Below are 12,506 nucleotides of genomic sequence, written 5' to 3' on the forward strand. Positions count from 1 at the left end.
CGGGGCAGAAGTTTAAAACTAAATGTGCACTTAACGTCAGATCAAACTCTCAAGTCATAGTTTTCCTATTTGTTCAAGCAACAAGCCAGGTGAATACAAAACAGATCAGGCCTGAAAACACACACACAGAAGCACACACACCACCAGCAGCACGCCTTGCCTTCATGTTGTGAAAACAGCCGCTTGGATTAATGCTTAAACTTGCCCTCCGTAGGTGCGTCTTCTTTAAGACAGACACACTTCATGGACAGAGGAGGGGAGGGGGGGGGGGGCGTTGCAGGAAATGTGCGCACTGTGTTCTACCTGACCATATGGAAGACACCTGCCCTGCCCTCAGGATCATGGGAAGGTGGAAGAAGAAGCTTTAGGTTGGAGAGAGCGGTTCAGATACTCAGTTCAGATGAGCATGAGGAGGTTTTTCCGAGCTCAGCGGGACGAAGACTTCAGTCAGATCCAGTATCTGACGGCTAAGTGCACCCGCCTGGCTCATGATAAAGGTAAGACACAGAGGTCAAGACTTTGACCTCTGAGAAGAAAGTTACATATTTACATTTTACTGGACTTTACTGATTCAGACTGGTGTCAGTGTTTATGTCTCCTCAAATTCAAAACTTTAACTGCACTTGAGGCACCAATGACTAACTTAACTTTAACTTAGGAAAAGACTCAGTTATAATGATTATCAAAAAGTAACATTCCAGAATTTAATTATTGGTATCAGAGTGATGTAATCTAATGTTATGTGTAATCTAATACACATAGCACTGCGGTAACTTGAAGTTCCCATTTGTTGCTTTTTCTTGATTTGTTAATGTATTTTTTATGTTTAATTGAATCAATTAATGGATCAGTTGTTTGGTCCATAAAATATCAGAAAATGTTGATCAAAGCTCAAGATGACATCCTCAAATGTTGTTTTGTCCACAGCTCAAAACTATTCAGTTCAATTCAATTCAAGTCAGAGAATTTAGACTTCATAAAAATGAATCAAAAGATTGATTATCAAACTAGATGCAAATGAATTTAATAATCAATAACAGCTTAATTGTTGAAGCTCTAAGTGTTTTATTTTCATTTTTAGGTTTATTAGTTTTTCCTGCTGTTCCTTCTTTAGTTATGAGCAATCTGTTGATTGATTCATTCATTCATTACCCACATTTTTACTAAATGTAACTGTAATATCATTATCTTGACTGTAACAGTTACTTTTTTAAATATCCAGATTATGTAATTCTGTTACATGTAATCTGCTTCTCCTCAAGCCTGTCAATAAATATAACTTCTTTTGCAATAAAAACAAATCCTACTCCAAGGATAAAGGCAAAATACTCATGAATGGAGAAAAAAAATCCAAGTACCTCTTGATAAAGTCTTGGGAATTATTGTAGAATAATAATTAAAAAACATATTGATCATGTCTGCAGGAGATCTATGAAAATGATTGGTGTATTGGGACAAGTTTGTTATTTGATCCAACCATCTTCTTATTTAACTCTTTAATATGGTTTTATTTCCCTGTATATCAACTATTGCAATACTGTATGGGCTTCTACACATCCATCTTATCTCCATAAAACATTAGTAATCCAGAAACGGGTTTTAACTAGCTGAAAAAATGATTGAAAAATGGTTAAATGTTCTTTATTGTTTGCTTGTCCCATTAATTTTTGCTGAGAAATGTTATTTTCTTTTTAGGGGAGGATTCAGAATAACCCTTTAATACTTTCCTCCTCTCCTGCACTGCAGCTACTGTCCTTCCTATTTGTTGTATATTCTGTATTTTTATTGTGCAAATAAACTAAAAAAAAACTACAAAGATTCATGCTACATATTTACTGAAAGTGGTAAGATTAATGTGCAGTTAATACCTGTGATATAATATCTGCATATTGTGCTCACAACAGGTAAACAGAATCAAAGTAGCAAAGTAGGTTTTTACATATGAGGCAGTTCCCTTGCTGTTTTGGTGCCTAACAATAAATACAGTAAGTAGAAAAATATAAAGAAAGATACAAAGAAAGTCAACAGAAATTTTTAAACTGACAATAAAATATGAAAAATATTCCAAAAATATGTACAAAATTTTATGCAAATGAAAAAGCTGTGCAGATTTTGTGCAGGGATGTACAAAGTGTTCACCAGGAAATGAGCAAAAAAAAAAACAAAAAAAACTTCATGACTGTGAAAATGAAACTGTGCATCATAAAAGTGCATTTATTGCTTTAGCATTAACAGGATTAATGGGGAAGAATTAATATTTAACTGAATTAATCTATGAAAACAATTACAACACACCACACTGAACAATAACCCACTGTAGCTTTACTGAACAAGTAACCAGACTGGATTTGAGCATTAAGGTATCGAAGCTCTTATTTTTTAAAGTTACAGACCTATACAAGCTTATTTTTTTAAAGTTGCATTTCTTATATACAAGGGTAAGTTTGTAATTTCTCAACCTGAAACTTATGTCCTCCATTTTTGTGTCAAAGTGACTAAAGGAAATAAACTGATTCTGGATTGAAACTGATTCTGCAGTGAATGAGACTGCTGCAGCCAGCAGCTGTGAAACAAGCTACAATGTGGTCCTGATGGGCCAATGCACAGCCATGAATATATGTTCAATATAAGTGTATGACAACATAATGGAAAGCATCCCAATGAAGACTTATTAAGAGTAAGAACCAGCTCTTTTATCACTCTCACAAAGCCGCCAGAGTCGATTTACAAAAGAGCAGTTCTATCATCGTAAAAACACACTTCATTCAAACTCACAACAGAAATAAAATAAAATCCACAATAAACATCTAGGTTCATCTGTTCATCTGTTCATTTCTACTGCTTGTTTGCATGAAATTAACCCTTGGCTCATCGAGTTAGATGTTTGGCTCTACATGTCTTTTCTCCCCGCTGCTTCTCTGATGTCTGACCTCCCTCTCACTCCTCTCCTGATATTTTCACATCTAAGTCTATGAATAAAGGATTTATTTTGAACAAACCACAGTCAGTGTTTGTTGGAAAAGTTGAAAGATGAGTCAGGATGGTTTAGTGAGTTTTATTACATTTCTGCCAAGTCTGAATGAAGTGTGTTTTTGTTTTTGGAGTTTCATTTCTGGTTCCATAAAAATGATCCCACTCTTTAACAAAAAGGTTTATCTCTGTAGGGATCCTTTCTATAATGTAGTCAGGTACTTAGAATATAACATTCTGAGCCTGTCAGTGGCAAAAACAAGCATTTTTAGTGGATGTACTTTAACAGTGTGCAGTTGCCCCTAAGGATTACATTATAGCCTGTTTCACAGCTGACAGCTGTAGTGTTTTCCCTCAGTACTGGACAAATTGTACTGAAAAAGGATTGTCCCCACTAGTCACTTTGACACAAAAACTGACTGTCGCATCTGAATAGAGTCCACAAGAGGTAGGACAAGACGGTATTTGATAAAAGTCAAAAAAATAAATGGAATTAAAAGGGATAGTTCACACAACAATGAAAAATCAGCCATTATCTACTCTCCCTGCTGATTGAGGGTTCGGTTTGTATTATTCTGTTAGTCCGCAAAACACTGCTGAAGTTTCACAGTAAAACAGTGTGACAGAATGGAAGTGAACAGTGACCAGTTTCCAAACGAAAAAAAAAAATGCTGGAAAAAAAAAAGACATAAAATGCCCCCATACTGCTTGTAATCCAAGTCCCCTAAAGTCCCGACATGCCGTTTGCAGACACCCAGTGTGTGTGGTGTGAACGTGGTTCCAGGCTAAGGATCTACAGTGAAGATTCAGGCTAAAAACATGGTGTAAATAACTTTTTTTAGTCAACTTGGCATGTTGGGGCTTTAGGAGACTTAGATTAACCCAGACGAGCAGCATGGAGGCATTTTATGTTTTTATTCTGTTACCACTCACTTCCATTGTTTTGGAGATTCTGCAGCATTGTATTCCTGTGAAACTCCAGCAGTGTTTTCTGGACTAAAAAACAAAAGCTGACCTTTAATCGGCATGAAGGTGAGTAGGTAATGACTAAATTTAAATTTTTTGGGTGAACTATCCCTTTAATGTAGCAAATTAGCTAAGTAATGTCATATTAGTTTAAAAGACATCAATAAGACATGAAGAAAGCATGATTGCAAACATTTGAGCCTCTCGACCCAGCAGCAGTAGAACCTGCTCTGAAAAATAAGTTGTTGTAGCTGCAATTGAATTAATTTGAAGACTTCAAAGTAGTTCAACTGTATTTTGTACGAGACTATGCTAAAACAACCACAGCACTATCTTTCTAGAGAATTTCATAATCATGGCAAAGTGCTATAAAACATCAAGGGCTGGTCTGGCAGCTGTGAACCATCAGAGCCAAATTTAGACAAGATTTCAATTAACACCATCTGTTCTCTTTGTCAAATGTTTCTTTGTTAAGGAACATATTTTATGTATAACAGCAGATCTTTTAGTTCAAACTTAACAACAACAAAATATGTAATAATATGAGTAATAGACTGTAAGAGAAGAAAAACACTAGTAGATTGACTGTGAGTGACATTAGGAAATCTGACCTTAATCAACCTCTGCTGATGAGCAGGAGGACATCCAAAAGAAACATGCGTAAAAAACAGATCAGGGACATTTAACTCACAACATGAGAGCAGTGATGAGGTGCCAGGCAGTGGGAATGTCTTCAAACTCCGATGAGAGGAAAGGTTTTGCCAGAAATGTCAGCAGCTGACACACAACCCTACATTTAAAGAGTTATGGTTTTAAACATTATGGTTATTTTATGCTGTGGGCAGTAAAAAAAAAAACATATTAAAACATGACTTTGGTTGTGTTCTCTGTGGCTGCAGCAGTGCTGGACAGAGAGTTCTTGTTGTCCAGAGACAGAGAGAGGAGGCTGCAGAATGATCTGGAAGAGGTGACTGCTCAGCTCCGACACCAGGAGCAGCTGAACATGGAGCTCAGGATGGAGCAGGACCGACTCATCAGCAGGGTCCACCAGCAACAGGTGAGCTGACACTGAGCTGCTCTGTGGGAAGAAGTGTAACCACAGTGAGGTCATTTATCTATAATTATTTTAGATCCCAAAGTGACTATAGGGAACATTTATATTATGTTGATTTTGAAGGCCTCTGTCAACAAAAGAGGTCATGTTTCTTCCATCAAAAATAAAAACATCCTCCATCTTTTTAACTGGTTAATATACTACATACTGTAACTTTGCCTGGGAAAATGTTAACACAGCTCGCTTATGTAGGTCATATAGAGGCACTAATAATAAACCGAGGCTCTTTCATAATCAGTTAAAAAGTCCTTGTAGTAGCTTTAAAGCTGCTACAATCAGTTTTTATATTAACAATGCTAAAAGTCCCACAGATAATCATCACCCAGAGTCAAGATCTAAGGAGCAAGTTTTCGTTTTTTGACAACTCAACTGTTAACCATAGCATGAGGTCTGTGCCCAAACCTGACAGGACCCGACGGGTTTTGGTCGGGAGGGGCCGAACCTTTCTTCTCACGTTTCACAGGCACACGTTTAGTTCGGGCTGTACTGTATTTATTTACTTATTTATTTTCATTTTTCTCCCCAATTTAGTGGTTGCCACTTTCAATCCCCTCCGTGTATCGTTCCTGTTACTGAAACCTCATACTGTTTGGTGCATAGAGGGAAGCTTGTTATGAAAAATGTCAGGCTGTAATCGGGTTCAGGCTGAAATATGCTAATGAGGGTTGAGTTTGGGTTGGTTTCCACCAGAATTTTGTCGACATCGGGCCTTGACGGGCTCAACTTTTCAGGCATGGTTAAAGCGCGACTGTTAACTGGAAATTCAGCACTTTTTCATGTGGATGTCCAATCAGAGTTGATGATCAATGTCAATTAAAGCAATAAATCCCTCAATGTGTGCTATACTGACTGAGAAAGCTGAGTTCTCCTGCTTGCAGAGCCATGCCGGTAGTGCCTACATGTACCAGGATGCATTGCACATGAGCTTTTGACGTCAACGTCCACATCACCGTGTATCACCATCCTAGCCTGTAGGTGTTACTTTGTCGACTAAAACATAGCGTTAGATAACAAAGTCACTCATCTAGCACGCCCCCAGCTACCCAGAGGAGGAGACCAGAAATCCAAGCTGAAATTAGTGACATCACTGTGACATCACCGGATGTAAGGAGGAACAACAGATTATGCAGCAGAAGAATTCAGCTTTTGGGAAAAAAAGAGCACACACTGAGGAATTTATTGCTTCAATCGACTACATTTACAATCAATATGGTTTGGACATCTGAATGAAAAGGATGAATTTTGTCTTTAAGTTTCAGTGAAAAACTAGAGCAACTAAATAAAGTGCATCATCACCTTGAATAAAACAATTATAAATTATGGATTTCTCTTTGAATATTATTGAAAACATTTCGGATAATTTAAGTACACAACTCAACTAATGTATGATATCTGGTTATTTTTAGACACTTTATTGTGGAAAAGTTAGATATGTTTAAGAGATGCTTTTTCACTACATTGTCACATTCAGCAGACACATAGTGACACTAGCATACACAAGCAATTTTTTGGCTCCCTGATGCATTTAAAGGGACAGTTCACCCCAAAATCAAAATGCATATGTATCTTCTTACCTGTAGTGTCATTTATCCATCCATCTAAATTGTTTTGATGTGTGTTGCTGAGTTTTGGAGATACTGGACAAAGAAACGTCTTCTTCCTCTTGAATATAATAAAACTAAATGGTACTCGGCACCAAAAAAAAAAAAAAACTTTAGAAAAAGCAGCTTCCCAGGAACCATGACCTAGTTATTCAAGATAATCCACAGACCTTGTTGTGTGTAGTTTCACATAGGAACTACTTTCTCTCTATGGCAGACCCTACCTGAATTATTTCCTACTAGAAATAATTTAGTAACCGGGTCATGATTTCTGGATAAAGACACTGGTGTTGAATTTTATAAATGTGTTTTTTTTTTACTTTGAGCGCTACAAGCCGAGTGCCATCCAGTCCCGTTATATTCAAAGGGAGGCAGACATCTCTATGGCCGACATCTCCAAAATTCTACTCTGCTCACATGAAACGATCTAGATGGCAAAACAGCAATACAGGCCAGAGGAAAACTAGATGTTTTTGATTTTCATGTACACTGTCCCTTTAAGTTCAGTACTCATTCTTTTTTGTTCTGTTTTGGTGTCCACCAACTCCTCAGAAAAATATATGTCTCTTTAGCAGCTAACGTTTAGGTGCTGGACTGAAAGTGTACACTGGGTTTAACAGAGCTTCTGCTGCTAGGACTGAGACCACGGAGACTGAACCAGACAGTAAATCGGCCATAAAACCAAACCTATCAGATAAAAAAGGCTTTAAAAACGTCATTGAGCTGCAGCATTAGCTGATAATGGTTTGCCACAGGGAGATTTCTTTCACCTAATCATGATTCCCAAAACAACATTCAGCTCGATTTTAACCTCAAATGTTGCTGTTGTTGCAATTAAAGTCTTGTTAGGAAATACTTACCTGAGGGCCGTCATCCGTCCAATTCAGAGTGATTTTGTAAATTTGTGCTATTTCACCTTGAAGTGTTTAACCTCATTACAATCCCATAATTTAAATCCACACAACCATGACCATACCAACATGCCACCTATGCTGCAATTACTGAAATTACACTGAAATTAGGCTACCAGTAAGTGCCAGTGTTAACATACTGCAAGAGCAGAGGTTTTGGTGGCAGTTAACAACCTTTTTGGGTTTTTGGCTCCTCAGCACAGGTTATATAGGTATGAGCTATGAGCTGCAAGCAGTTTAACTAAAGAGAGACGCAATTATTTTCTCAACTTGATTTTAATACTTTTAGAGGTCAGTAACTCAGGAGGAAAACAAAACCAGAGAAAAAATCTGCTTAATTTTGTGTGGCAGAAATAGGTTGTTGTTTTTCTTCTTCTTTCATGTCTCATTACCTTTGGACCTCTAAAGGTTGTTTGTGGTCCAAACCTCATTTGGGAACACCTTTCTCCTAATTGTTTTGGATTATTTCAATGAAAGCATTTTCAAAGTGCAAAGTAATGGAAGGCAGTCTGAATGGATTTAAAAATCCTTCATTAATTCATGGACATGCCAATGCATTTCCACTCAACTAAGTCTTCATCCATGCCCTGATGAAGACTGTGTCGAAACATGTTGGTGGATCAGTGCATTAATAAAGGATTTTTAAATCCGGGTTATTATCTGAGTGCCTCGGATCATTCCTTCCATCCATTACTTCACACTCTTATCATCAGTAAGTTTGACAGACAGTCATTGTTGGTTTTATTTTCATCTAGTTTTTCATCCTTGAAGAGCACCTGATTTTTTTTTTGTCTTACCATGCCAATTCTGCTTTTTTTGACCCTGTGCAGCACTCAACTTTGTTTTTCTTCAGGACCACTTTCAAATTTAGAAATTTCACTAAACGTGCACACTTTTTTTTTTTTATTTAGCAGAGCCCTGATTCACATTTATCCTGTTTCACTCTGTTTTTCTCAGCAGCTCAGTGGTATTTCTTTGCAGAGTGTGACTCACTAACTTACCTGACAAAGATTTGAGATTGCGTCAGGTTTGGGCTTGTCACAAACTCTTTGACCTTTACAGAAGGTGTGTTTGATACCACCTGCACAGTCTGTACAAGATAATAATGCTATGATCAGGATTTCTCCCAGGAGATCTTAAAAGGTCAAGATGTACTGAGTAATGTAATGCATAGTTAAAGGCATAGTTCAGGCTTCTTTAAGGGAGCTTGTATGAGGTGGTCTTCACGTCTCCAGTTTGGAGAAGCAGACAGGAGTACTGGTATGGAGGATAACAAATGCTTAAGATCAAAGTCTTTCTTCCATACTCTGAGTGCCAGCAAGTTCTTCTTTGGTCCAGATAGCCTGGAGTTTGTTGCTGGCACAAATAGTTATTGTGTTTTAAAGGTATTCACCAGAGTCATGCAAAAACATGAACAAACTAACAGAACTGAGGCAGCGGTAGACCAGCAACTGTTGTGTTCTGCAAAGTAAAATGACTGTTTTCGCCAATGGAGTTTAGTTGGTTTGGAGAGAGTGATAACTGCTGGAAAAGATTCTGCGAGAGCAAGGTAAAGTGGTGAAAATACACTAAATATTGTGCACACTTAAACTTAAACATTGACTTTTTTGGTGATTATAATACATTTTGCTGCTGTCTCTACAATACTCGTGCTGCTTTTCTAAACTGGGGGCATCCCAACCACCTTCTACTGTAGATAATACACTGACTAATTCCAAAAAATCTGAACTATCCCTTTAACACACATAGCTAATACCTGTATTTTATATCTGTATTTTATGTTTAAGTGCATGTACCCTTATGTATAAGCAGCTGCATCAGCGGAGATGATGCTGTTACACTCTGTCAATACAGTGGAAATTCAGCAAAGAAAAAATAGAATGCATTCAATAAAATAGCAAATGAAAACATCACAAATAGTAGTGAAACAAGAGCAATAAATTCTGCAACAGACATCTGACCTGGTATGAATGGCTTACAGGTCAGTGTCTCCATGTGTCTCTCCTCCAGGACCTGGTGGAGTTGCTGCAGCAGCGTGTGTTCCTGCTGGTGGAGGAGAGCTGCCGGGATGCGGAGCTGCTGCGGCAGGTCGGCTCAGAGCTGCTGTGTCTGCAGAGCTCCGAGGTGAAGCTGGAGGGCTTGGTGGAGGAGCTGCATGCTGAGGCCCATCACAGAACTGTGGTGGCGGAGAGCCTCCAGGCAGAGCTGCAAGCTGAGGCCCAGCACAGAGCTGTGCTGACAGAGAGCCTGCATGCAGAGCTCCAGAGGTAGGGTGAGGGAAAATGACATGCAACACAGGGGGTTATAATCACAGTATGTGGTATCCATCTTTAAAACCAGACCACCATGGATATGTGGGTGGGGGCTTCTTACTGTAATTCTGAGTAACACAAAATACATGTAAGCCTCTTAAAATTGCTCTCAATATGAATCCTTCATTTGTCAAATATGATTATAGTTTGCGCATACATCCCTCCACATGGTCATTCGTACATTCATACAAACACAAAAGTGCAAAGTGAATGCTTTACATCATAAAAAAATCAACATATCAACTGTAATGCAAAAATGCCAAAATCGATGATTTTCTTTTTTTGTATTAAAAACAGGATTCATACAAAGTCTTAAAAATGGAAAATCTGAAAAATGCTTCCAAATGTTTTATTGTTTCAAATAGGCGTATGAGAAGATAGAATATACTTGAATTTGAATATACTCTTTGAAAAATACTTTATTTCTAACATACTATGGTGGTTCATTGAAACTATCACTCATGTAAGCCATAAATGTTTTAATATTTGAAATGGAACAATCCCATCATCATTTGTCATCCATAGCTAGAGAAGTCCACACACAGCAGAATCTGTTTTGTCACATTTGAAAACTGGTCACCATTCATTTCCATTGTTTGGGAGATTCTGCAACACTGTTTTCCTGTGAAACACCAGCAGTGTTTTGAGAACTAAAAAACTAAACCTGACCTTTAGTCAACATGAGGGTGAGTAGGTAATGACTGAATTTTCATTTTTGGGTGAACCATCCTTCTAAGATGTATCTATATGTCACTTTTATAGGTCCCCCCAGTAACACCTTTTAACACTTCAAAATGTATTTTTCTCTTCAACATAGCCAAGCCAAGCACAAAGCAAATACAAGTAAACAGGAAGGGAGAAAGCTGACCGAGGTTCTGCAGGGTTAATGTTAGGTACCAAGTTTGCTCAACTGTTATTGGAGCACAGAAAAAAGAGCAGGACTTACGTAGGGACAATTAGTGTACTGATTAATGATAAAAAAAAAAAAAAAATCATTTGTTGTAGCCACACTAAATTTCTAAATTTGCTTTAGTATAGAGACATATAATAGTGAAAGACATTAAATCTTGATAGTAGAATGATGGTGCAGAACTTTTCTAATAAAAAGTGCAGCACAAACCTTTATTGTGCTTCAGGACTTGTGGAGGAAATAACTGAAAAAACCATTGTGTTAACTTGTCACACTTCCCTGTTTTTCTTAACCATGTTGAATTGTTGATGGTTCAGTGTAAACACATTCCTCCATGTTCCACCCAGCTGTTAAAACTGAACAAAATGTAAAAAATAAACCCAGATAAGACCACAGACTAAGAAAAGAAACATTCAAATTAATGAAAAACCCACCAAAGTTTGATTACCATCTGCGGCAAACTGAGGCCAAGTGAAGCTGTCACCGGCTGATCTGCAAACCCACAGAGAAGAACTTCATCTCGAAATGTTGTCTCAGGACTGAATAAAAACATCGAGCTCAGACCCGCGATTTAAAGTCAGCAAAAATGCAGTTGTCCTTCATGCAGCACCGTGCCTCAATCTGCTGACTTCAAATCCCTGTGGAGAAGTGGTTTAGTGTCAGAATACGTTATCACATCACGACTCTGGGCCTACAAGACACGAGGTGAAAGAAAAACTTAACTTTAACAGATGTTAATGCCTTTGCCTTAAAATTCTTAGTGACTCAACATCAAATGCATTGATACAATCTTGGAAAGCAGTGATTGCAGAGGGTTGAAAATAGAAATGCAGATGAATAAAAAAATCTGAAAAAATACTAAAACATAAGAAACAGTTACACTTAAAAGCCTTTGAACGAAAGTCTTCATGCTGCTCCTTTGTCCATTAAGGCATTTTTTTTTAACAGTGACTGTTGGTGTATTAGTAAATTTGAAATGTAAAGTAAAGACAACATTTCTTTCCATTTCCTTGGGATAGAAAAAAAGTAAGTTTTAATGCAGCATTTGAAGGATTTTTTTCAACCAGAAAGCAATGAAGTTATTGTAGAGGTAAGGGAATATTTTTTAATATACGGTGGCATTAAAAGGTAATTTATGTATTTTTTAACCTGGACCCTATTTCCCTATCTTTTTGCACTTGAGTGACTAACGAGATTAACAAGTTTTGAAATTGGTCCAGTGTGAAACAAGACCACTGCAGCCGTCAGCCATGAACTGACCTGCAATGTAATCCTTAAAGGAATAGTTCAGATTCCCAGATCTCAATCCAGTCGATCATCTGTGGGATGTGCTGGACAAACAAGTCTGATCCATGGAGGCCCCACCTCACAACCTACAGGACTAAAAGGATATGTTGCTAACATCTTGATGCCAGATACCACAACACACCTTCAACACAATATTAGGTAGGTGGACATAATGTTACACCTGATCGGTGTATACTGATGGTGCACAGTTGCCCCATAAGGATTACACTGCAGCCTGTTTCATGGCTGATGGCTGCAGCAGTCTCATTTAACACTGGACCAGATTCAAAAATTGTTTTCCTCATTAGTCACATAGTCACGCAAAATAAGGTCCAGGTTGAAATATAGAGGAGTTTCCATTAACTGTGTGGACACATTGTGCTGTCAAATGGTTTCAGTGCAGAATTATTCAAGTTTTTTTTATGTATCAGTGTA

The 12,506-nt window shown here is 37.8% G+C and overlaps 1 protein-coding gene across 3 annotated transcripts in view; it reads left to right on the forward strand.

The window, feature by feature from the left end:
• Positions 1-234: 234 nt before the first annotated feature.
• Positions 235-12,506, forward strand: part of LOC146327253 (uncharacterized) — a 32,589-nt gene continuing 20,317 nt past the window's right edge. The window contains exons 1-3 of one of the 3 annotated variants that reach the window (XM_084718470.1): positions 235-497; positions 4,839-4,993; positions 9,573-9,829. In XM_084718470.1, coding sequence (XP_084574596.1) covers positions 401-497; positions 4,839-4,993; positions 9,573-9,829 — 509 coding nt within the window. In that variant the 5' untranslated portion in view covers positions 235-400. Of the gene's footprint in view, positions 498-4,835; positions 4,994-9,572; positions 9,830-12,506 lie in introns of all 3 variants that reach the window. The other 2 variants (XM_084718472.1, XM_084718469.1) reach the window with 2 other exon arrangements.

This window comes from Lutjanus erythropterus, chromosome 5 (assembly GCF_056507025.1).
Source record: "Lutjanus erythropterus isolate fLutEry1 chromosome 5, fLutEry1.hap2, whole genome shotgun sequence".
NCBI lineage: Eukaryota > Metazoa > Chordata > Actinopteri > Lutjaniformes > Lutjanidae > Lutjanus > Lutjanus erythropterus.